Raw genomic sequence first — 27,635 nt, forward strand, 5'->3', positions numbered from 1 at the left:
CAGAGGGCCTGGAGGAATATAGGTGTTAAAATAGTTCAAATTACAGGGGAGCCACGAGGAGCTCAGAAAGCACATGAGTTCCCCTAAAAGATAAAAAAATTTTTTTACTCTATTTTATTTTTCATCTGATTTGATCTATTCTTTGAGTTAGAAACAGTATCCTTATGCTGTTGTTATTTAGCATCTACGAAATTAATATTGACAATATTAACTGTCAGTACTATTGATGTTGATGCTGCACACTTCCATGTGCACACTTCCACTTGCATTTTGTGTCTTTTTTTTATTTATTACTTACTTTGGCAATTTACAGGTTTCTCACACCTGCTTTGACAACGTAAACATGAATTCGGGATATCAGGTTCAGCCAATCAGAGGCAGACTATGGCGGCTCATGCCTTCGCCGTCCTGGGAAAAAAATCACCTCCCGTACAGGCTGCAAATAAGTCACGTGACGCCACCCCGTGACCGAGTTCAAAGTTGAAAGTCACGCAGACTGCGGCTCCTCTGCTCATCATGGCGGTCCTTGTGGGACGGAGAGTCCTGCTGCAAGCCTTTCGCGTTCACACAACGGAGCGGGACAGCGCGTGCAGGCTGGCAGCGGCCTCGTCCTGCGTGAGACACTATGTTTCCTCCGGTAAATCCGTGAGTGGTCCCGGCCCAGCGACACGACACTACAGCTCCGACTCCAAGGATGACCTGCGCGTCAGGTACTTGGACGGAGAAGACGCCGGTAAGTTCCGCTCACAGTCGGCGCCAATTCAAATACTTTGTAGTTTGAACATGGAAAATCTGTTTTATCGTCTAAACGCTGACTGCCGAATTTTGTAAATGAACACAATCAGTTACCCAGCTGCAGGAACAGAATCCCCTTCCATTATTAAAGTAGAGTACGCGTTGACGTCACATTTTTACGTAATACCAAAGTACCAAATACCAAAGTAAAGTTTATCCACCTCTTTAGAATGAGGCAGAGAGTTTACTTACCTGTTTTCAGATCAGGTGCATCAATTGATGAGAGGAAACAAACTATAATAGCCATGTAGTCTATACATAGTTACCCACCTCTGTATCTACCACAATAGCCCTACTTACAAGTAGCTAGTAGCTAGGTGTTACTCTGTAGAGTGCAGATCTCTGCCAGGCAACACCTTCTGCAATACTACTGCAACTGCCAAATGCAAAGATTTGCAAAGATTTGAACCAAGTATTTGGTCTAGAATAGTCTTAGTTTTCCTTGCATAGATGGATAGTTTCCTGGCTTCACCTAACTATATAGACTCAACAAGGAATCAATACATTGGACAATAATTTCAAGCTAAATATTGTTCTGCTTTTCAGATTAACTATTTTGGAGGGTGAAGAGATGGTGGAGCTCCATGATTAGCAGAACTAAAAATAAACAACATGTGCTCATATATAGAGGCAAAGCTGCACCTCTTCCAGTGGACTACCATGGGATCTGACTTTAGAAGAAATACAGTTGTCAGTGAGGAGAGATACAGAACTTCTGTATTGTGTCATAAAGTACACATGTTTGCCAATTTAAAAGATAATTTTACAAGTGAAGAAAGTTGCTGCTTGTCGTGAAATTGTAGACCCATCAAACTGTGAAGATAATTAGACTACACATCAGATCTGGAGGTCAGATGCAGCTCCCTGGGAGGTTTCATGTGGCCCGCAAGGCCATTGCAGAAATACCAAAAAATTAGATATCTAGCAAAGACGGTCAGTGGCATTTTGCTTACCATTAAACTGTTATCAGACCTTTATTTTGAAAGAGGTCAGTGCTAGCTTGGTAATGATGAACTGTATCTTTTATATTAAACTATAACTTCAGTCACTGGTGCTGTACATCCACGTTGTTCTTCTACCTTTGCTGCTACTATTGTTGCAATCTGTATGCAACAGATATGGTATACTGTAAAACATCAAGTTTTGGACATCGTAGGGATGCATCAGTACCAGCATTAGATATTGGTCCCTATGTCCTCATGTAGTCTCACTCGACTCATAAAACTACTCCAATACCCTACACCTGATATCACTTCACAAAAAGTAGGTGCTCAACTCAAGCAAATTGATAAAACACTTGAAGAACCAACACGACGCAGAGTTTGCTGATGCTTACTCTCTTTTCTTGGTAGACTGCAGCCAGCCATTGTCCAGTAAGTCCCAGCAGGCGTAAACTATGTGAATGCTTTGGCTAATTAATCTGAAGACAAAGAAAAAACACTGCTGCCACCAATCTGTAACCCTCTTTTCTTGGTAATAAGCTGTTACAACTTCTCTTTGTGTTCTCTTCTTTATTCTCCTGTTATTCTTCACTGAAACGTCCTTACAGCACAGTGCAACCAACTTCACTCATACCTGTAAAACATAAAACATAGAACAATGAAAAAAGATAGAGATAAAAAATATAAAGTAATAAGATATGTACATTTTTTAAATAAAATGAAGAAAAATAGTAACATTTATACATGTACACTAACATATAGCAGATAAATATATATACAAAGCAGTGAAGGTTGCATAGTTTAAATAATGCATATATCAAACAACTCCAAATGAGAAAACATGTATATAAGTAATCATGAATAATGACGTGCACAATTAGAAAAAATGGACGTTGTGATAGAGAACATAAAACAATAATCTTCAATAACCCTGCAATAAACACTTTACAGCTTTTGAATGTCTTAACATTATACACAGAGAGCCAAGTATCAGTACCTCACTCAGCTTACCAGTGGTGCAGTATGTAACTATCTGGGGAAACTACAGAGATGTCGCTGCTAGCATGATGGACTCCTCATCTGATCTAAATAACACATAGATGCAGTGAACATAGGATGAAGGGAAGTTCACAAAAGATGCATAGACATGTTGATTAATAACCACCACACAGTATTAAAGCACAATTGACAGAAAGTCTGCATGTTTCACAGAGGATCTAAAATCAGTCTAATATTATGTCTACTGTCTTAATGTCACACTGTCTTTCAGGTATTGTTGTTGTTGGGATAAATCGACCAAAAGCCAAAAATGCCATAAGCAAAAATCTGGTGAAAATGGTATGTATTGCTATTTCCTTGTATTTCTTTTAACATAATAAACTAAGACTAAGCAAGTACTTTGTAACACCTTTTATAAAGTGTGATGTCTGAGTTTGTCTCTGTTGTATTTATGTTTTCAGGTAATATCAAATGAGTTTTGAGTTCAAATTATAAGACAGTCTGAGAAAATTAACTATTTTTTTTTAATGAAGTTAAAAACATGTTTTTCAGATGTCTGAGGCGGTGGAGGATATCAAGAAGAATAACAAAGTGCGCAGTGTCATTTTATGCAGTTTGGTGCCTGGGATCTTCTGTGCAGGTACACTGTTTATTGAAGTTTTTTTTTTCTTGGGATGTCTTCCTACTTCAGTTTTCATTCTTCACGTGTAGACACTTTTCCAATCCAGTCTTCATGCACAGTTTTATGTGTGTTATGTCATGATTTTGAGTCTGTAATGCTGAGCAAGTATGACACTGATAAAGAGAAATCGGCATTCAGCTTTATATTCAGAAACCTTGATAGTGAAGTTTTGAAAATGCCAGTTCTCTGTGTGGTGGACCACAGTGTACTCCTCTGCCTCATTTTCAGGAAACCACAGGCCTGTGGCTTGGTACTGATGCTTTGTCTTTGGCCCTGTTTACACCTGGCATTCAGTTTGGGTGATCCAATCACAAGTGGACAGTTCAAAGTGCAGGTGTGAATGCACCCCTGACGCACTGAGTTCCTGTCAATCCGATCACTTTCAGACATGGTCTGGGCCTCATATGGCCATAATGCTCCATAAAATGTGTTCACCAGAATCAGTGACTGAAACACTCTGCTCCAGTAGTGTCTTATTATTTTTCCAACCTAATTTATTGTCCCTTGTGGTCTGATAAACAATAAATTCATTAAATTCAGGGTAAAAACATATTTCCTAACAGGAATGATCCATCCATCCATTAATTTTCAACCACTTATCTGAAGTTGAGTCGCAGTTCCAGCAGGGGACCCCAGACTTCCCTTTCCCCGGCTACATTAGCCAGCTCTGACTGGGGGATCCCGAGGCGTTCCCAGGCCAGGGCAGAGATATAATCCCTCTACCAAGTCCTCAGTTTTTCTTGTGGCCTCCTCCCAGCTGGACGTGCCTCCCTAGGGAGGTGACCAGGTAGCATTCTCAGGTAGCTGCCCCTTTATATGCAAAGGAACAGTGGCTCTACTGTAAGTGCCTTATGGATGACTGAGCTTCTTATCCTAGGCCTAAGGATGATGCCAGCCCCAGTCCTGAGAAAAACCTGTTTCGGCTACTTCTATCTTCATGTTGATGTGCATGTAGAGCAAGGAAGAGAGATCTGATCACACGTGGTCCCTTGAGATGCATTCTGTGACATACATCAGGCTGTCCACTTGTAATTGGATCACCCCAGATGCATGCTAATGCCAAGTGTAACCAGGACCTCTGTGTGCAGGTGCTGACCTGAAGGAGAGGGCCAAGATGCATCAGAGTGAGGTGGGACCATTTGTCTCCAAAGCAAGAGCACTCATCACAGAGCTGGGTAAAGACTGAATGAAGAATGAATGAAGAATGAATGAATGAATTGTACATTCATTGACTATACAAAAGATGGCAATGCATGTTCTTGTCCTCTCATTTATTTAATATCAATGAAAGCTGTAGTTTTGTAGTTTTCATTACTTTGAGAAAGTGACAAAATATTTAAAAAAAAATTGAAGCAATGACACAAATCAGCATGACAAGGTAGCATAATTAGACTTAATTCAGTGTTGACGAATGTTTTTGTACTTCAGTGATACTGTTTTAATCCCAGTGCTCCTGCCTATTATCTTAAATTTTTAGGCAGTCTTCTCACCTGCCAAGGCTGGGAACACTTCTCAGTTGATTTTGTGTGGATTTTGGATGAAAACATGAGTCTAGTGTGCACTGTGACTGTTACTTGGTTTGGAGGGTTAGTGGTGTAGGCCTATTTAATTTGAATCCAACGCTTTGATTATTTATACATATGAAAAAAAGATATGTGATTTGAATAGACCTGATTTGTCTTGCTGAATCAAGGCACTATAAATCTATATATTATTCTGTTACTTTTTGTAGAAAGTCTAGATTTTAAAGTGTAAAGTGTTATTTACAATTGTGTAAAACAATGCACCCTTTTTCTCTTGATCATTTTTTCACAATTTGAAACTAAACTAAATTATACACAAAAGTACAGGAAAAACAGTGCACCTTTAAAAGATCAGAGGAATCTTTTTGTTTTAATAAACACACTCTCGCGCCAAAAATGAAAATTGAGTCATTATCTACTCACCCTCATGCTGATTGAAGGTCGAGTTTAGTTTTTCAGTCCACAAAATACTGCTGGAGTTTCACAGGAAAGTAGCGTTGCAGAATCTCCAAAACAGTCTTCTAATAAACAGTGTAAATATCCACAAACTGTTAAAATCACAATAATTTACTTTTTTCATATTTAGAAATGATCAAACAGCCAGATTTGGTTCATGGGTGCCAATTGGCAGTAGACCAGCTCTGGGTCATTATGGAACAAAAATCCTGGCATAGACTAGGCACTGTTGGCAACTTCTTGTGTAGCTCTTTCAGAAGTGAAGAAAATGTTCCTTCCAACAATGCAGTTTGATTTGGAGCAGAGTAGATTTAGTTGTCTGATGTAGTTAGTTTAACGAAGTCTCTTAACTGGCTTTCTTTTCTGTTAAAGGTAACTTGCCAATACCAACAATTGCTGCTATTGATGGAGCTGCCTTAGGAGGAGGATTGGAAATGGCCCTTGCTTGTGACATCAGAATTGCATGTAAGACTCAGCTGACTTTATTTCAAAGTTAAAGATAAGCCTGCCTCTAGTCTGTGTACAAAACATTGTTAATGTTTATTAGCAGTGCTATTTTCTCTACATTCCAGACTGTCAGTTGTAGTCTGTTCCTGTGTTGTGGCTGAGCCAACAGTCAGTCAAGGATGTATAGTGGATCAACAGCTCCTGAGTAAGGCTGGGCCATAAAGATGCACCAGTTATGATTTTCTTTTTTTTAAGGGTCTTAGCTGCCGATTCCGCTTTTTGGCAGATTATGATTTTCAGACGACCAAAGAACTATAATTGACAGAATACACAAATATTTTTGCAACTTTTCTTTAATGTAAAATGCAATTATATCATAATAAAAGACTGACTATTAAATAACATTTTTTCCAAAAGTGCCCCAGGTCATATTTTTAAATTAAGATTATGTACCAGAGGGAGAACGATTGTGGGAGATCTTGTAGGAAACCTGACTTCAGAAGCAGATTTAAATGAATAGGGGACAGACATGGTGCAACAGTTTGCTGTAAATCCTGCATATTATTGCTCCGGCCTTGGCAATATAGATGAAAAATTTATCACTGTAGTGAAGTTTCAGATAAGTCAGTATCAATAATTATTGATCACTGATAAAGGACGTGTTGTGAGCTCCAAAGAGTGAAGGTGGCTAAGGTGATAAAAATATGTTTCTGTTATTGGCACTGTTTGATATAGACAAAATCAAATATGACAATACTTTTGACCAAATATTTCTGTCAGTTTTTATTGATTTTGCAACAGTGTTGTAGGGTGACTGTTGATGCTTTCACAAAATATTAACACAATTAGATTGCTGATAAATAATCACCAGTAATGTGAATATAATGACAAAGTGGGTAGAGGTAATAAAATAAAAAAAAAAATGGAGCAGCTACAGCAGTCTGGTGAGACACCACTGACATCACTTTACTGTAATGCAGCCTTCAAAATCAGGAAAAGATGAACTGTATGCAAGATGATGATATAACAATATTCAAAATCTCAGATTATCTCTCATCTCATATCATGATTATTGATAGAATACATTTAATTTAGTAGTTGTTTCTCTGTCACTGAGTACTGAATGTTAACTAATGATGTTATTGAACTTAAAAGTATTAATGAATGTAGCATTTATTTTCAAGTAGTAGTAGTATGTTTGTGCAATAATACTTCTCTTTGATCTCTCCAGCCAATACTGCGAAAATGGGACTAGTTGAGACCAAACTTGCGATTATTCCTGGAGCAGGTAAGGAAGGATTTTATTTGATTTAATAATTTCCTGTTTAAAATGTATACAAATCTACAGTTAAAGGGAGCAGCATGTTGGAGAGTTGAAACTCTTTGAACAAAGCAGGTCTGTTTGTCAGGTGCTGCTGTGAGGGAGTCATTTTTAAAGGTGATGGCTGATATTCTGCACACACTGATCTATCCAACACTTTGGTGCAGAACAAGTTATTATGATAGCTTAGGGCTGGGCAGTGTGGCCTAAAATTGATATCACAGTATTATTTGGAATATAGATGGTAAGGGTATATATCACGGTGTGTTTGTTTTTATTAAAATCAGTTCTTGGCCAAGTTGGAAGTAAACTTATGAAATCTGCTTGTGAGTCAGTGTGCCATTCTGCGGTCTCAACTAAGATCAGAAACACACAATGATCTGATCCACCTCATTTGCAAGTACTCACTGCTGTCACTTTAGCCATCCAGAGAGAGTTTGGTGGTAGGTCTGACAAATCCCAGATAGAGAGACAGATAGTACTTGATTGATGCCAAACTTGGAAATTCTTGTGATACAGCAGCAAGTCATCAGGCAGTACGTGGACGTGACAGTACATCGACAGTAATATATATGTAAATACCAGAGGAGAAAAACAGATCCAGAAAATAAAGTATGAGTATATAGAAAATATATACACAAATAAGCAGTACTAAAATTTAAAAAATAAAGAGTAATATACAGGAATAGTGATATCAAGGAATACACCAGATATAGAATACAACTGGTGTACCACAACACTGTACAAAAATATCAAAAATGGTGAAGTAAAATACAAGAGCAATTACATACACAAGACAGTGGTAGAGTGGTATTAGAACTCATGTGCAAAATGGCTAACAAATGTGCAATTAGCCATGACCAGCAGTGCAAAACAAAGAAATTTGGTTGGACTGGAACTATAAAGAACCAACTGTAGAGAATTCGGAGTGCTGTCTGTCACACAGAGGTCAGATATTATCTAGTGTAATGGCTTGGGGGAGGAAAGATTTCCTGTGTCACTCCTTGTGACAGTGAAGCTGTATCAGTCTGTTGGAAAAAGAGCTCTGCTGTCTGTCTAGTATGTGATGGAGACAGTGGTCAGGGATGAGTCACTGTTAGTTGAGTGTCCTCCTTTCCTCCACTGCTTCAAATGAGTCCTGTTTGCAGTACGTTGTTAAACCGATATTCAGGCTGGATTACTCCCAAACAGACAAGCACATGGACAGCTGCATGTCCCACAGATGCACCTTGTGCTCCCCAAACCTCTCCAATTAACATCACAGTTCATTGAGTTTACATACTGCTGCTCAGCAGACCAGATAAATTCTCTGATTCCTGACCCCTGTGGCCCACTGGACAGGGGTAGGGAGGGTGGGAACTAGGACCTGGCTGAACCTGCTGCACCACCAACAGAGAAGCGTCTCGAAACCTCCCTGATGACACTCCAATCTTTTCTGTTTGCTCTCCTTCCATGTCATTTCTTTTCTTTTTTCTGAGATTAACATCACCCGTCAAATGTCAGTGGCTTGCTGTTTTATGGTTTGCACACCACATGAAAGTCTGCAGCCCTATATAGATTAAAGGGATAGTTCACCCAAAAATGAAAATTCATTCATTATCTTCTCACCCTCGTGCCAATTCAAGGTTAGGTTTATTTTGTTAGTCCACAAAACACTGCTGGAGTTTCACTGGAAAAGAGTATTGCAGAATTTCCCAAACAGTAGAAGTGAATGGTGACCAGTTTTCAAATGGAAAAAAAAACTTAAAATGCTTCCATACTGTTCGTCTGGTGTAAATCCAAGTCTCCTATAGCCCCAACATGCCATTTGCACACCGTCACAACACACACACACACCCAGACAGTGTGCACATGAATGTGGCTCCAAGCTAAGGATCTACCGTGAAGATTCAGACCAAAAACGTGGTGAAAAATTTGTATTTCAAGTCAACTTGGCTTTAGGAGACTTGGATTACACCAGATGAGCAGTATGGAGGCTTTTTATGGTTTTATTCTGTTGTTTTTTAGGTTTGAAAACTGGTCACCATTCACTTGAATTTTTGGGAGATTCTGCAATGCTGTTTCCCTGTGAAACTCCAGCAGTGTTTTTTAGATTTAAAAAACTAAACCCAACCTTTAATCAACATGAGGTTGACTAGATAATGACCCATTTTTGGGTGAACTATCCCTTTAATTGAGACATTTTGATGTGCTAATTGCAAACTTTTAGGCACACATGTCCAATTTGAGATCAAATGCAATTAATCAACATACTCAGGTTGATAAGAACAGATTTGGATGTCAGCACACATTTCATGACTATCCCACGTAGAACAAATATATAACATAAGACATAAGAAAACATTCATGCATGAGAGACATTGTTATTACACAGAAAACAGAGCACCTCATACCCTCAGGCCAGTGGTTCGCAACTCCATTATATAATTTACTGTACTAGTTTCTTGGGTATTTTTGCACTAATTACCTTGAACCTGGTGTAGTCTGTGTGTGTGTCTGTGTTTATCGTATAATATGTATATTGATGGGGTGTTGACAATTTATGCAAACAAAGGGTTGCATAATCCAGCATGTGTGTTGGAGACCATGTTTCATCAGGTTTCTCGCCTCTCCTATGCAGGTGGTACGCAGCGTCTCCCCAGGGTGATTGGTGTCTCTCTTGCAAAGGAACTGATCTTTGCTGCTCGGGTGGTGGATGGAACAGAGGCGTGTCGCCTGGGTCTCGTCAGTCATTCTGTGGAGCAGAATAAGAGTGCAGATGCCGCCTACCTGCGGGCTCTTGAGCTCGCCCGTGAGATCAACCCTCAGGTAACCAGACCATTTCACTGACGAGCAGACCTGTATCAAGGAAATTACACGTCTTTTTTTTATAATTTTTGGGCTGGAATAATTGCATTTTGATATTGTACTGATTCATAACAATTCAAAAGAGCAATTTATATCACACACAGCAACTTATGAACCTTACAACCTCTGAAAAGACAGTCACTCTGGATTTTTGACTCCACAGGGTCCAATTGCAATAAGGATGGCTAAACTAGCAATCAACCAGGGGATAGAGGTGAGTCTTAGGTTGTTTTCACACCTACCTCATTTGGTCATTTGGACTTTCTTCAATTTTATCTGGACCAAAGTTCCAGGTGTAAACCTCTGGCCACCGTGCAGTCCAAAAAGCTGGACTTTGCTCAGACAAAAAGAAGTGGTCTCTGTCCAAAGCAAACTGGATCATGGTTTGCTTTGTTTCTATTATGAAAACACTTTTCGGATGGTTTGGACTTTCAGACCCATTACAGGATATTACACTGGATATAATCAAAGTTGGAAGAAGGAAAAACAACATAAAACCAAATGAGCCACGTGCATGGGGACAGGGGCAGCTTTATACATTCATATAGAGTCAACTGAAACAACTGAGGACACTTTTCAGTTGTTATTTTACTTTGGTACTGCTAGTGGTGAATCTGTACATTCATCTCTTCATAAATGGCCACTGAAGGCCACCTGCCAAATTGTACACACCCAACCAATCAGTGTCAAATATGGGGAGACACAATCTTGCTTATGATATCGACCGAAATAACCCATTACCAGGTAGACTCAAATTGAATCTTGTCCAGCCAACCAACACAGGTGTTCTTTGATTTAATGTGGCATATGATTGAGCCACTACCACAACAGCTACAGTCCATACAGTTACTCTGTGGTGTGGGCAGTGTGCTGAGATGCAACCACAACATTTGAAAGTATGGCTATATGACACGCCTGATAAGACAAAACTTGAATTGTTGCACAGTCAGGGCAGAATGGCTGCATTAACAAACCCACATCCCCAAAAAGTTGGGATGTTTGTAAAGCATGAATAAGAATAGAAGACCGTCATTTGCAAAAACATTTCAACCTGTACTCAATTAAATACAGTACAAAGACAAGATAATTAATGTTCCTGTTTTATTTGTTTATTTACAAACTTGAATATAAATATAAATAAATATAAAATACAAAATCTAACAATCAGATATCAGTGTATGTGCAGTGCTTTTGGTTTTATAATATGGTTATACAACTCATCCAGATGCCTCAGCAAAGTCACAGTTGTAGGGCCCCAGAACAGGATGGTGGGCCTCAGCAGTACTTTAAATGACAGCACAAATAAACTGTGGTTCGTCCATTAAGGTTGCGGCCAGACTTTTACCATGTCTGAACCCTTTAAAAATTTCAGTGGTGATCACTGTGGATCTTTCATTTCTCACTCTGTCTCCTACCTCCTCAACCATGACCTGTGCTACAACCCCATCCTTCACGACCAACAGCATGGGCCTGCTCCCAAGTCTCCCACAGTGCTGTGGTGATTATCTGTTATGCTGTAATGTGATTCACTGAGCCAGTGTGTCACAAAGATGAGACCTGGTTGCAAACGCATATTGAAACACTTCTTGCCCTTATGGATGTTGCTAGAGTCAAACTGAAATGACAAAAGATATGTTGAACTCCTAAAAACGTGTTTTTTATATTTAATATGATGTAACAGTTTCTCTTATTTAGTCCAGGGTTGCACAATGAATCAAAGTTTTATTGAAATTGCAATATGGCTTTCTGCAATTTTCAAATCACAAAAGGTGCAATATTTGTTAAGGGCAAAATGTGTGTTAAAAAAAACTTTAAATGAATGCATGTGGTGAGACAGAGATGTCCTGTCCTATACATCAGATTCTATAGGTTAACATTTTTTTATTTACTTTTTTTTTTTTTTTTAATTTTCATTTGGTACAGATTCCTGCAAAATAATCTCACCATAGTCATTTAAACATCTTTTTCAATCAAAATAAGAGTAATGATGTAAGAATGATCATTACCTCTGATATTGCAAATTATATTGCAATCGTACTATCAGTCAAAATAATTGAAATTAGATATTTTTTCCAAATCGTTCAGCCCTAATTTAGTCATCCCTACTTCACTAAAAAGGTCAGTGCCTAGGAGTTCTAATATTTCTGGCTGGCTGTTAAAGCATAATTCTAAGTTTATCACATCCTGGCTCTAATTTTATAGATTGATCTAACTTTGATAACATTCTACACAGCAAGTTAATGACAGGGACAAGGCTACAGAAGTAAGACTTCATCAATCAACACTCCTGTTTCCACTAAGATAAAACCTGCATTGGAGCATTTGCTGGTTGGTTTTAGGCTGTTTTTTCTTCATGTTGTGTAGCTGTCGTTGCACGTGTCCTCTTTTTAATTAGAAAGCATCTGGACTCTGGAGTCCCATATGAAGAGACAATTATGCAGTGTCAGCATTCACTAAGAGGCGCACTGTCTTTCAGGTGGATTTATCTACTGGTCTGGCAATTGAAGAGGCGTGTTATGCCCAGGTGAGGAATTCATAATTATTTACTGTGCTGTATGAAATCTACATTATATACATTATACATTATTTGGTCAGCCTCGAAAGACATTCTGAAATGTCAGCAGAATGGGAAGAACAGGGAAACCTCACGTTACTCTTATCAGTGTTCACACTTATTTCCAAGATGGTTGCCTTGTGATGTTTTTTTTATAAACAAAGTATTCACCATTTGCATCATCTGCTCCATCTGTCTATGTAATGATATCTAAAGGCCTATTAATCATTTGGTATGCAAATACTTAAAGTAGCATAGAAAATGTTGTGTCCATTAATACAATGTTTAATAAGTTTACTAATGTAATCAGTATGTAACTGTGTGTTGTGACACTATGATACAATATGTAGTTTATCGATTCATTATTTTATATTACACAAACTAATAAAATAGCAAAGTACAGCACTACTAATAATCAGTCAGCATAATTATTGTATTGTTAAGAATTAACTAACTATTAACTACCTATTGATAGACTATCAACTTACTGTTTATTAATGATGGTTATTATAAAGTGTCCTAAAGGTTCTAATGTTTTGTTGAGACTCTTCATTTAGCTTTATGATCATTTTAGTGGCTGTAGTTTGTGCAGGGGTTGACTTAATTATTATACTGATGAGTGCTACCCTCAACAAAACTTAGAACCAGCTCACTGCATAGTCTCCCTCAGGCAACGAACGCAGTAAGCACTGACTTGAGATAGACTTCAGATAAAGAGGTATACCTCTGTTAGGTCTGACACATTTGTATTGTTTTTAAGGTGATCCCGACTAAAGATCGATTGGAGGGTTTGGCTGCATTCAAGGAGAAGAGGCGTCCTAACTATAAAGGGGAGTGAGGCCACACTGCTTTCACTGCCTTCAGCTGTCCTACTGTTCCACTGCTTCTAACATATTAATGGGTGAAACTGTACCCGTCAACACATTAACCTGTACAGTACCCGAGGACGTCTGTTTGACCACAGGACATAACCATCAATCCTGACTGGTGTTTTTTTCTGCAGACTTATGTCAGTGCAAAGGACTTGCTGGGTGTGTCAACTATCACTTTGGGGAAACCAAAACTAACCAAGCATTGGCCCTGCTTACAATACTTACAACTCCGCAATGTAAAACATGAATCGCTTGGTTGGTTATTGCAATTTGCAGTATGATTCACTAACCGTCGCCTCCTTGATTAGAGAAACAGTTCTGTGAATGATCCAGCAGACGGTTTATTGCTTTTTTAAATAATTTTGGTATAAGTTCACAACACTGAATAATCAGTAATCACAAGAGGCTGGATCTTCCCTCACTTGAGTACTGTTGAGAGAGGGGAGTTTTGGATTTGATCCTTTCTTTCTTTCTTTCTCCTCCTCCTTAACCCAGATGAATTGGCAACAGACTTTTAATTTTGTACAAATTAAACTTAATTACATCAGAATAATTTTAATACGCAATGATGACAGAAAAACATTCAACACATATTGGGTTGAGGACCTCCAAGCAATTTGCCCCAACTATTCTTACTGTGCCTCACAAATAACCAGTGCTTCACAGTTCACTGACTGTATTGACAAAGTGGCCTTGTGGGGTATTCACTTAGTTGGTTAGAAATGATTGATGTGAGTGTGTAACTGACCAACAGAATACACAGAACTTTGCTGTCACTCAGCTCTTGTGTAAGCAGCGGTAGCCTGGACCCATCACTTCTTCTACATCCCTAAAGTTCCTCTACAGTCTGAACATGTTCATTAACATGACAAAGAAGCAAAAACTTCAAAATACTTAAAACAATATTGTAATCACATAAACACTACATGTGGTGGCTTTGAATAAAATAAAAGCTCGTTCTCATTCTGCCATGCAGTTTTCAGTGTAATGCCGCAAACGCCAAATTTGCTCAAGACATGAGACATCAGTGGTGCTCTTAACACTGGAGATGCAGCAGACCATTCATTGTGAATTAAAAACATCATGGTGCATTCATTTGAATGCAGGGAATATGAGTTTGTTCATTGGAAAATGTAGTCAAACAAAAAATAAAAAAAACTAAGTACACACATACAGGTATATGTGCGTGTGTGTATATATATGTATGTATGTATATGCATCTGTGTACATATATATATATATATACATATATATATATATATATATATATATATAATTTACACACACACACACACGCAGTGCTTAACAAACAAAAACTGTCATAAAAATGAGAAAACAAATATTTTAGAAATCTTTCAAAAACGTGTTTAAAACTAAAAATGTTATTTATTTGGCAAGTAAACTGAAACAACTAAAAAGAAAAAAACCCTAAACCTTCATATTTTGTATGGCCTCCTTTGGCCTTGAAAACAGCTTGCATTCTTGCTGGTATAGTTTTTATGTACTTTTTGACAGTCTCTTTTGTTATTGAGTTCTGTTTCTGGATGTTTGCAGGCCTCAATAATGCCTTCTTGGCAGCTAGTCTTCTCTTTAAGTCAGTTGTCTGCTTGTGGTCATTCTGGAGACTTTCTCTGACTCTGATCTAGAAGCATTTGTCTCTGCCTGAAGATCAGCAGTGGTTTTCCTTCTGTCTTAGTGCTTAAAATCTTGAGGTGTCTGACATCTGCTTCAGTTAACTTTCATTTCCTGCCTCTTCCTTGGTGCATCTTGTAAGTACCAGACTCTGCAATTGACTCCAAAGCATACTTGACCACACTGTAAGAACACTTTATGTCTTTCCCTATTTGTCTCAGAGATCATCCAGCATCATGAAGTGCTTTAATTTTCAGTGAGCTCTCGATGTTTTACCATTTTGAACAGGAATGAGGAATTTCAAACTGAATTCACCTTTTTGTACCCAAATTTGAGCTGGCTCACTGGGCTTCTCTGAGAAGTCAGAAATTAATCAAGCATAGCATTCAGCCACTAAAACAAATTTTTCTGTTCAGGAATGCAAGTAAATAACTATAATTTGACATGATAATCAAGAAATAATATGCTTTACTGTTTCTTCTGTTTTTTTGTAAAACAATGAATTTGAAAATTCATGGATAACAATTAGAATTATATTTTACCATTAAAAATATCATTTTGGTTAAAGAGCTTCTACATACTGGTGTATTAACCATATACATAAACCTTACATTGAGTGGTGGTTTAATAAATTTGTTAAGCACTGTGTACACACACACACACACACACACACACACACACACACACACACACACACACACAGGGTTGGCTGTAGTTCTTTATTTCACAAAACACTGCTGGAGTTTCACAAGAAAACAGTGTTGCAGAATCTCCCAAACAATGGAAGTGAGTGGTGACCAGCTCATCTGGTGTAATCCAGGTCTCTTAAAGACCCAACAGGCCTGAATCTTCACTGTAGATCCTGTGTGATGGTGTGCAAATAGCACAGCAGACTTTAGGAGACTTGGATTACATCAGATGAGCAGTATGGAGGCATTTTATGTTTGTTTTTTTTTCCCCGTTTTTTTACATTTGAAAACTGGTCACCATTCACTTCCATTGTTTGGGAGATTCTGCAACACTGTTTTCTTGTGAAACTCCAGCAGTTTTTTGCAGACTAACAAAATAAACCCAATCTTCAGTGGGCATGACGTGAGTAGATAACGACTGAATTTGCATTTTTGAGTGAACTATCCCTTTGAGGTCCACTTACCCACATTTTCAACGGCTTTCAATCACGTCTCAGTCTAATCATTGGGTGGTTCTTGTTCAGTTGTTATTCAACTGATAGCTTGCTCATACTGACAATCAGAATCAGGTTTATTGCCATGTCGGTTAACACAAACAAGGAATTCGCCTTGGTGTTTTGGTTTATAACAATAACCATATTATGTAGAGAAATATAAAGTAAGATAAAAGAAAATAATTCAAGTCAAGAGGAAGAAATAGAAAATTGACACTAAAATATAAAAGGATAAAAATATGTACAATATTTATTTAAATAAAAGCTGTGTAGTTTTGTGCAGGAATGTACAAAAGTTCAACATATACAGAATATTTTAAATGAATGAACATCATCTGCTGATATTAGACTATGAACTTTGGTTGAAAGCCAAAATAGGCAAGTGAACCTTGAGTAATATTTCTCATAATTTCCCCAAACATATCTGATTATCAGATTTAAATACATCTTTTCTACACATACACTAATATTTACCTAATACCTTGTATAGGGAATTTGTTTTGTGTGTGACCCATTTCCACCACTGGTCAGGCGTCAGTTGTACTGACAATGTAGACCATGACCCTCAGAGATGTGCTAAGATAGCCTGGCGAGCCGTATTTGCATCCACACAGATGGAAATGGTCACCAGTCATGAAGTATTTCATTTCTTCTAAGTTGCCTTTTCTTCTGTACTAATTGTTTTGGTGTTTGATTTAGGTATCAGAATGTCTTTGTAAACCACTATCAAGCCTCAAACTGCTTTCATGAAACTCTGAATGAATGAGCCATAATGGAGATGATGTGAAGTTATTTTAGTGAGTGAAGTCAGCCTGTGAGCCTCCCTCATAGTGGAACATGAGACCATATCACACAGTTGTAAATAAAACTTCTGTCACACAGAAATGCTTCTTCCCTTATTACATTTTTATTGTTTCAGTGCACATAATTACTTGATGACAGCAGGGTTGTCATAATCTTTCCATTTGCAGTTCTTTGATGTCTGACTGAAGTATAGCATATTGGGCTGTATTGGGGGTGGAAGTAACTAATTACAAATACTCAAATTACTATAATTAAGTAGTTTTTTGGGTACTTGTACTGACTGATTTTTAAGTCGGTACTTTTACTTGTACTTAAGCATGTACTTAGTTACTTTTAAGATCATAGCTGAGTACGATTTAAATTAACATTCACACCTTTCATCTGCATTTTAGTAGCCAATCAGGTGATCTGATCACAAACAGGCCAATAAAAACCAGGACATACTGAAGAAAAATCCCCAAAATGATGCAGAAGACAAGTTTGGAATAGAGATGTTAACAATTATTCATGTGTTGATTACCTGTTTGGAATTTGACTAGTTAAAATGTAAAGAAATGGTATTATACCTCGTTTGTACAATAAGGTAAGTTGACAAAAATTACAAAAAAAAGGACAGACAAAAATATATATATAGGTCCTCTGGAGCAGGAGAGCAGAGGGCTGTACTACGAAGCAAGCTCAACACAGCCAGGCTTTCTCTGCATGATCTGGATCGACAAAGTCGAAAACTTCAATCAGAGATAACGGGTATCACAATGGTGGTTATCAACTCACTTTGTTAATCCAGGCTTTCGTCTTCAGACTCTGTGCGCGCTCACATAAGAGGGGCGTTTGTTGCGTCATTTGACTCTTCTTCCACATGAAATGAAGCGATCGCGAGCCACTTAAGTCAAAATCATCAAGTTGTTATAGTTATGAGCTGTGGAAAATATATAAAATACATTACGGCAAAAAGCAACGTTGCTGCAAATAAAGCAGGAGAAGAAGAATGATGTCAGAAAGTTACTGATCGACTAAATGTGGTCTTAATGCTGCGGTTTAACATGAAAACTGCACATTAAACAATAAAACTCCATACAGCAGATTTAAACATGAGGAAGTCTGTCTGACACTGTCCTATGATGACAGAGACGTGGACATCACTGAAGTTTTTGACCAAATCAACGTAAAATGAGTGTAACTGATTTAAGATTGTCTGTGATAAATGATGATGACTTTTCTAATCAGTGATCTGAGCTGCAAAATCACCAAGACAAAACAGATAACAGTAAGAAGTATTCAAAGTGTCTGTAGTTGCTTCATCATTATTTTACTGTGTGGATTATATATCATGTCAATTTAAAGTGTTAATATGATCTGGAGCAAACGGGAAAATGACTCTGCATCACCAAACGGAGGTTACCATGACAGCGCGATGCAGACAGTTTGTGCCGCTGTTACATTTTTACATTAGATGGATTCGTTCGGTGATATTATACAGCTCAGCAACTTTTCAATTTTAATGTCTTTCCTCAGTTTAAAAGCTATATCGCTCATAAACAACCTTGTTAGGACAATAATTACTTAAAGAACAGCGCGTTTTACAGACGATTTAATCTGCAACTCTGAACATAGCGTCAGTTACCATGGTGATCTAGCCAGGTTAAAAGAGTGCCACCTTCGTGACACTGAAAATCCTGGTTTTAGACTCAACATAGCTCGCTAACCCATTAATCTCGCTTCGTAGTTACAGCCCTCGTTGGAGCAGACTGTGACAGGTAAATGTAAATGTGTAAGCAGCATTTTAATACAAAATAATAATATTTAGTACTCTGGTTCAGGTAGGATACATGCTTTTGGATAGTTTAATTCGTAGCAGTACCCCATGAGCCAATGCTGGATTTAATATATAAAACATAACTTAATATAATTTTACCTACAGCCATTAGATGCTGTAGTTGAAACAAAATTACAACCCCAATTCCAGGAAAGTTGAGATGTTTTGTAAAATGTAAATAAAAACAAAATGCAATTATCTGCAAAAACTCTATGACCTACATTCAATTGAATACAGTACAAAGACTATTGTTTTTTGTAACTATACACTCATTGTGAATATGATGTCTGCAACACGTTTCAAAAAAGTTGTGACAGGATCATGTTTATCACTGTGATACATCAGCTTTTCTTTTAACAACACTCAGTCAGCATTTGGGAGCTGAGGACACTAATTGTTGAAGTTTTGAAACCGAATCTTTCTCATTCTTGCTTGATATACGACTTCAGGTGCTCAACAGTTCAAGGTCTCTGTTGTTGTATTTTGTGCTTCATAATGCACCACACATTTCCAGTGGAAGACAGGTGTGGACTGCAGGCAGTCTAATACCTGAACTCCTCCCTGTCTTGTTGAAATAAGCAGGGACGTCTCTGAAAAAGACATCTGGATGGCAGCATAAGTTTCCCCAAAACCTTTTTGTGTCTTTCTGTCTGTGCTGCCTCTTTCCTTATAACTCCAGAAGCCCACAACAGCACTGAAGTGATTTCAACCTAATATACACATAATCCTTATTTCAAGTCTATAACAATATCATCAATGTACAAAAGAGTATTAGTCCTATTTATCATTTCAAGCAGCATATAAAGCTGTAATAAATGGCTCGTAACATACTATAATGTAGTTGTAAGCAGACCAGTGTTTATGAGTATATTTGTTGACAATTGTAAGTCCTCCTGTTGGCAATGTTGACAATAAATGACATAAATGATACATGATAAATTATAAATGACAATATAGTAAAACAAAGTTTTAATGATATAAAATATGTCTTCACAGGGCAGTGGTCTGCAACCTGCGGCTCCAGAGCTGCATGTGGCTCTTTAGCTCCTCTCCAGTGGCTCCATGTGACTTTGGCAAAAAGTTAATTGAAAATGAATAAAGGTTATTTTATTTTACATGTTAATTTCCAACAACATACTTAATAGATTTTTGAGTTTTGAGCCCAACTCAAGTTCTTAAAGTTTGAAAGTTTTACCTACTACTGATCTTCACAGATCACTGTGACCAAATGTTAAAATACATTTTCTTTAGTTTCTTAAACTCAAAAAATCAAGTTTACCTAAAGGAGAAACATAAATTACCTCAACTGAATTTTATAGATCGGCAAAACTATAAAGTATAAGTATAAAGCAATTCTTACATTCTCCAACTGTAAAAATAAGTAGTCTGCACACTCAGTTTAAAACATTTTTATATTTTGTCAACTAAAACGTGTGTCATCACCTGCCTCTGTGGCTCAATGCCTTTTCCTCTAAAGTTTGACATATGAGTCTCCATCAACCAGCTATAGATGCCAAATCAAAAAGACAGAGAATTTAATAGCTGCAGCTCCACACAAATCTACTTTTTCTTTTTTTGGACAAAATGGCTCTTTCGATTGTAAAGGTTGCAGACCTCTGTCATAGGGGATGTTATAATTGTTTAAAATACTGTATCATTCAACTTTTTCTGTGAGATACAGAACAGAGTTGACCTTGACTTCAGACTGATGTATCACAGCCTGTTTTAGTTTAATTCTGTAGCTATGATGTAAAAATTCAATGTTTGTGTGTGTATGTGTTTCTTAATATCTCACTGTGTGTATATCAATCAATCAATCAATCAATCAATCAGTCTGACTCTATTTATATAATACTTTCCATACAAACAGAATGCAACACAAAGTGCATCACACAATCATATCTACTTATCGTAAATGAGGAAACACCAGAGGCAGGATAAAAACTCAAAATAGAAATCAGTCAATAAATAACTAAATCAATCAATAAATTAATAATGATCAGTGGATAAAATTAAAGGATGTGCCAGCTAAGAAAACATATGAATAAAAATAAATAAATATATAAATACACAATATTAAAAGCACAATGAATACACAATAAAAATAGATAAAATTCAATTAAAAGTCAGGCTAAAAAGGGAGGTGTTGAGTTTGATTTTAATATTATCAAAGCTCTCTGCAGCCCTCAGGTCCTCAGGCTGTTCCACAGACGTGGACCAGAGTAATAAAAGAAGTCTCCAAGTGGGTTTTTGTTCTGACTTTGGGGATAATGAAAAAGGCACCACCTGTTTTCACATGCTTGGACCTATTTTTCAATTGACAATATTGTGACAGGATTAATTAACTGACATTTTATGGACCAGTTAGGGGAAAAATGATCTTCAGATTGATCACTTTTTTAAAAATAGGTACAAACGTGAAAACAGGTGATCACAGATGTATGTATTTTAGAGTACTGATTTGAATTTGAATTAATATTCAAACCTTTCATCTGCATTTTAGTAGCCAATCAGGTGATCTGATCACAAATGGGGCAATGAAAACAAAGACATACAAATGAAAATCAAAACAAAATGTCGCAGTAGTACACATTTGGAGTAAGGATCCATTTGAAGTGTTAATGATTAATCATTAATCAATTGTCATTAAGAATTTAACCAATCAAAAAATGTATTCATGGATATTTAATCAGCAGACATGGCAGTAACTGCACCTCATTTGATGAATAAGGATAATTAAACTTAGACTTAAAATGAGACAAAAAATCAGTAAAAAAAAAAAAATTGAGAAAATGAGGAAAAGATGTTTTGTATCTTATAAATTATCAATGATTCAACAGTTATTAGCATTTTCAGTTACTAGTTCAGGAAAACACACAAAATTTGTTAAAAGTAACTAATGCTCTGACTACTTTTTTGTCAAATACTTTGCACTTTTACTTAAGTATATTTCTAACACCAGTGCTTTTCCTTGTAATTGAGTAATATTTTAGCAATCCGTGCTTGAGTACAGATTTTCAGTACTCTGTTCACCACTGTATATATGCATGTGTGTCTATAGAGTTCATCATACATATCACAGCTCTGGCTCTGGCCTGCAGCTTCTCAGTAACTGTTACAATGTCTGAGGCATTGAATGAAATATTTAGTCTGTATAAAAACATTGGTGCTGTTTCCAGTTTTTATGATGATTTAATTTAACTTCATATGAAATAAAGATCAGTCGACTCGTTCCACTGGGTGAGAGGTGAATCCCAGTCTGCAGCCTGTGGGTGACTTCACGGATGCTGCAGCCATGTTATTCCATTTCTGTGATTAGAATTTAGTGTTTAGGGTTAAATCAGGATCCTGTCAGGTTGAGGTTAGACATGCAGTGCTGACGGTGGGGTCAGAGTCATGAGGATATAAGTAGAAGGTATGTGTGCGAGCCTGCAAACAGACTGTTGAGGCCCTGGCCAGCGGTTGCGTGCAGGCCTGCCCCTGTGGCTTCATGCTGCTGCTGCACAGAGCCTGACACCAGGCTGCACATCCCCACTGTGGCTGGCCTCCTTCCGGCAGATGTCCCAGCAATAAGCCGGGGGGAATCCCACCACAAGTCAAGGTTGCGTAAAGAAAGACCGGTTCCCCAATACTGGAGGCCTGAACCTCAGCCGTTTCTCATGGGAAACACTGAAGGTGCAGCTGTAACGGCATCCTTCATAGCATTTCTTTAGTTGATTTTTTTTTTTTTTTTTGTAGGAATAGCTTTTGTTACAGCATGTCAGCTAGTCTGGGACATGTGGCTTTTTCTCCCTGGCTCTATCACAGGGGCTGTTTCTGCTCTAACTGTTTCTCAACAGGTGGTTTTGGGCCTTACAGCCACTGGAGGTTATCTCAACAGTACAACCGACATGGCCAAAAATACCGGTACTACTACTATTTTTTAAAATAAATAAATAAATAAATAAATTCTCTGTATTATATGAAAATTGGCAGAAGTATATGGTATCCATCATTCTTAATTTCAGATTGAATAAAAGTTTTCTTTTGATTAAATACCTATTGCTACTGACAAGGAATTTTCACATTTTGTTGATTTTGGTGGTTCCTGTCGATAAAGCAGTAATGTTTACACCATATTAACCACAAAATGTAATGTCAAATAATAATAATAATAATAATAATAATAATAATAATAATAATAATAATAATAATCATCTAAAGAAAAATCTCCTCCTGCTTCTAACTTTACCTGGGAAAATACAGTTGTTTCATATGATTTCACTGACATGATAGCAGCCATTAAAAACAACAGAAATAGCCGATCTTCTTGCAGACGGTGATGTTAACACGTGGTCATATAGAGGTATCAGTAATAAATTGAGACTGTTTCATAACCACTTAAAAACTCCCTGGACACATTGTCAGATAACCACAGGGCTGGTACACATAGACAACCATTCACACCTACACACAATTTTGAGTTGCTAATTAACCTAACCTGCCTTTCTTTGGAGTGTGAGGCATCTGGAGGAAATGCAGACTACCTGCATCGATAGCTTCCAAGAGAGGCAAGGCAAATTTATTTATATATCACCATTCAAATACAAGCAGTGATGGAAAAGTACTAAAAATCTGAATTCAAGTACAACTACTGTTACACTGCTAAAATATTACTCAATTACATGTAAATGTACTGGTGTTAGAGACATATTCAAGTAAAAGTACAAATTATTCATTGCAAACTACTAAAACTACTCAGAGTATTAGTTACTTTTAATTGTTGTCACAGTCACCTCTCTAAACTACAGCTGCAAATTTGTGTTTTCCTGAACCAAAACTTTTTTCTTTTCTCATTTTGTAAATGTAAATTTAATTTTTCTTATTTGACAAATGTCTCAGTGTTGTTTGGCAGGCAAAACAATGTCAAATAAGGTGCAGTTACTGCCATCACTATTGATGAAATATCTATGAATTCATCTTTAATTGGTTACATTTTTAATGGTAATTAATTGATTAATCATTAATCATTAACATTAGGGATGTCCCAATCACATTTATTTGCCCCTGAGTCCGAGTCCGAGTCATTTGATTTTGAGTTTCTACCGATACCGAGTCCCGATCCGATACTTCAGCAATGCATTAATAATAATAAGAAAAAAAACAGAGAACACATCCACATTTCCACCATGCAAAATGCCCAATTTGCACACATTACAAGTGGCTGTTGGCCTTCGCTGTCCAGTTTAAAATACCTCCAAACTGCAGACATTTTCGCTGTCCCGAGGTGACACGTTTGCCCTGCGTTAGTCTACTAACTACCAGCTCACTACTATTGTGTTGTCTGAATTCCCCGCCTGCCGTAAACTGTTATGTTTACGGTGTTGTTTCAGTCTGTGCAACAATGAATACTGATATTGTGGAACGTATTCAAATTAAAACTAAGCCATTGTCATTCCATTTGACAATCTCTTTGTACCTCAGGATGTATTTAAAACGTGAACATGGCCATGCTTTTTGTTTTGTAAGGTTAAATCCGATAATTTCCACCTGATTCCAATCATTTGAAAATCACGTGATTGGCCCCGATTTCCGATCACGTGATTGGATCGGGACATCCCTAATTAACATCCTTACTGCAAATGTGTGCATGTTTGTATGTCTTTGTTTTCACTGGCCCGTTTGTGATCAGATGACCTGATTGCCTACTAAATTGCAGATGAAACATTCATTCATTCATTTTCTGTAACTGCTTTTTTTAAGGGTCACGGGGCAGATAAAACATTTGGATATTAATTCAAATTGTACTCAGTACTGAAATATGATTTTAAACATAACTGAGCAGATTACATCTTATAATGCATACTGAAGTACAAGTGAAAGAACAGACTTGGACAATCTACTCATAAAAGTACAAGTGCCCCAAGAAACTACTTAATTACAGTAATTTGAATATTTGTAATCAGTTACTACCACCCCTGGACACAAGGCAATTGTGCTTTACAGGAGCATAGAAATAAGTTTATATGGTAAGGTAAGGTAAGGTAATTTATTTTTTTTTTCAGTGTCATGCACCAAAAAAGGTGCCCAGCCCTCATGGGCTTATAAGACACTACAAACAACCAGTGTTGGGCACGTTACTTTAAAAAAGTAATTAGTTATAGTTACTCACTACTTCTTCCAAAAAGTAACTGAGTTAGTAACTGAATTACTCTATAGTAAAAGTAACTAGTTACCAGGGAAAGTAACTATTTCCGTTACTTTAAAAAGAAGTTGTTGTATGTCAAAGAATTTGAAATTTTCTGAGCAGTATCCGAGTCAGTTGAATAGAGAAGAACAGACAGGTAGTTGTGTTATAGAACCTTGTAATATTTATTGCACCTCACCAGCAACAGATTTATCCTACACTTGAAGTGTCTTGATTGTGAAGCATTCAGGTGTAGCAAACACAGAAACGTTAGCAAGCTTTGGAAAGCATTGTCTAATTGAATGAGCAGGGACAAACAGCCTGGAGTCATAAGAAGTACGTGCGCTATGCTCGAACCTGAACGCACCCCAAGTCTTGGATGACAAATAAACAGAGCAGAGTAGACTCGCTACGACTGGTAGTTTCTTCAATTTATTCAGAGTAAGTAACGCACCGCTTTTGACCGTCAGTAACGGTAACGGCGTTGTAACGGCGGAAAAAATAATTAGTTAGATTACCCCGTTAGTGAAAAAATAACGCCATTACGTAACGGCGTTATTTATAACGGCGTTATTCCCAACACTACAAACAACAGACACAAAACAAGTCAGGAAACACTAAGAGAGCTTCAAAACAACATTTTAAAAAAATATATAAAAAGAAAAGGCAAAAGCAAGCTGATAAACAGTTAAACAGTTAAAACATTGCAGAAACTGCACTTAAAAGACAATAAAAACAAAACAAAAGCAAACAAAGATCGGGGTTCGGGGGGTCAGGGCGCTTCATAATGTACAAGTAAATCAGAGATGTATTTAGGCCCAAGACCATGTAGTGCATTATAGACAGAATCTATCCTTTGACAGTGCAGTGTTTTAACTACCGTTGTAATATGTTCCACTGCCTTTGTGTTGGTGAGAACTCTGGCAGCAGTGGTCTGGGTGAGCTGCAGTTATATGGCAGTATGGGATGCTATATATGCAACTGGGAATGGTAAGGCAATTACACATGTATTATACAGTCATGGCCGGGTCTATTGAAGGGGGAGAAAGTGTACATGTGTTTGTGCATGTGTGTCTGGGGTGGCGATGGCAGTGAGTGGAGGGCAGTTTGGGGCTGGGGAGGAAACTAGGTTGTTGAGGAGAGTGATGGCCTCAGGGAAGAAACGGTTCAAGTGTCTGGTGATCCTGGTGCTGATGGATCCAAACCTGCGGCCAGATGGGAGCAAAGAGTCTGAGGACGGAGGAGCATGCAGAAGTTGAATAGAAGCCCAAGAATGAACCCCTGAGAAACTCTTTGTCAGCTCAGTTTCGTAATTACAAATTGACATAAATCCCTACCTTGTAAATAAGACTTGGACAAATATAGCCATATTTCTCATTTATCGAGCAGTATCTTCTGGGCAGCTGTGTTGAATGCAGCATTGAGATGCAGTGATACTAAAACCAAACTTTTTGATCTGTTACTGCTCAGATGAAGGACATTTACAGTTTTCCTCCTTTGCTTTGGTTCAATTCTCAAATGAGAATTACTTTTTTCAAAACAATAAGTTAATATCTCTGAACAGTTAATTTGTTGTTCACAACAGATTTGAATTTCTCATTCATTCAAGCAAATTTCACATATTTTGGTACATGTGTTCAGCAGACTAAGTGAACTTGTCTACAATTTGCAAAATAGTCAAAATGATCCATGTTTTCATAAATTTCTATGATATGAAATGTTTGTGCTGTTTGCTACACTGGTAAATGAGCTGTCAGGTGACAGTAACAACCTAGGAATCACATGGACACATCATTTTGTGTCATCTTTTTTGTTCACAGTACATGACCTTAGATAAAAGATCAAAGGTTCTGTTTTAATGTACAGGTAACGAGATAGATTCAGTTTATTACCTCTTTGAAATGAGGCAGAGAGTTTATTCTTTATTTCCAGATCAACTCTATCAACCACCCCTTAAAACTACACCCCTTCATGTAACACATTGCTACACAAATCAATTTACATGTAGCATGTGCATGTCCCATGTCTCGTCTTCTGTGTATTATAGTATTGTGTTACAGAGATATTTTCTCCATAATCCTGTATCTTTTACATTTTGAAAATGACATTGTTCAAGTCATTTCTCTTAGTCTCTCTTTGATTGTACTGCGTGTGTTAATGTGCAGTACTGGAGTCTAACAGAGAGGCAGTAACACACCGCCAATGTAGCATGTAGCATGTAGCCTCCCCTGAGGAGTAGTTGTTTGAGTCTCACTCATGTTTGTCACTGAGTATGGACATTCACAAGTTTTCAAACAGCCAGCTGCACCACCAGTCACAGAAAACTACATCAGCAGCAGGAGCTGCCAGTGAACCACAGACAGATGATATTTCAGGTCAAACTGCAGGTGTAACACTAAATATAACATAATCAGCCAGTCGGCCCTATACGCACACTACACAAAATGCATAGGGCCCCAAGAGGTATGCAAGCCCACACAAGACAACATATAGACATGATGTGAGTCCTCCTTTACTGAAGCAAAAGTACTAATATTACACTGTAAAAAAGTCCTGCATTCACAAAACCTTACTGAAGTAAAAGTATGGAAATATTA

General features: G+C 37.5%; 1 protein-coding gene across 1 annotated transcript; it reads left to right on the forward strand.

Moving 5' to 3' along the window:
* The first annotated feature begins 457 nt into the window (after window positions 1-457).
* Window positions 458-14,403, forward strand: auh (AU RNA binding protein/enoyl-CoA hydratase). Its single transcript, XM_084746408.1, has 11 exons — window positions 458-733; window positions 3,007-3,074; window positions 3,288-3,375; window positions 4,506-4,592; window positions 5,769-5,861; window positions 7,075-7,131; window positions 9,785-9,972; window positions 10,175-10,225; window positions 12,488-12,535; window positions 13,326-13,842; window positions 14,094-14,403. Exons 1-10 carry the CDS (start codon window positions 517-519, stop codon window positions 13,401-13,403), a joined length of 975 nt encoding a protein of 324 aa, XP_084602534.1. The 5' UTR covers window positions 458-516; the 3' UTR covers window positions 13,404-13,842; window positions 14,094-14,403.
* Window positions 14,404-27,635: the final 13,232 nt, after the last annotated feature.

Source organism: Lutjanus erythropterus, chromosome 20 (genome assembly GCF_056507025.1).
Source record: "Lutjanus erythropterus isolate fLutEry1 chromosome 20, fLutEry1.hap2, whole genome shotgun sequence".
Taxonomy (NCBI): domain Eukaryota; kingdom Metazoa; phylum Chordata; class Actinopteri; order Lutjaniformes; family Lutjanidae; genus Lutjanus; species Lutjanus erythropterus.

Coding starts and splice junctions, on each gene's coding strand:
- auh (XM_084746408.1), top strand. CDS start 517: ATGGCGGTCCTTGTGGGACGGAGAGTCCTGCTGCAAGCCTTTCGCGTT. Junction 3,376..4,505: donor GCCTGGGATCTTCTGTGCAG/GTACACTGTTTA, acceptor CTCTGTGTGCAG/GTGCTGACCTGAAGGAGAGG. Junction 10,226..12,487: donor CAATCAACCAGGGGATAGAG/GTGAGTCTTAGG, acceptor ACTGTCTTTCAG/GTGGATTTATCTACTGGTCT.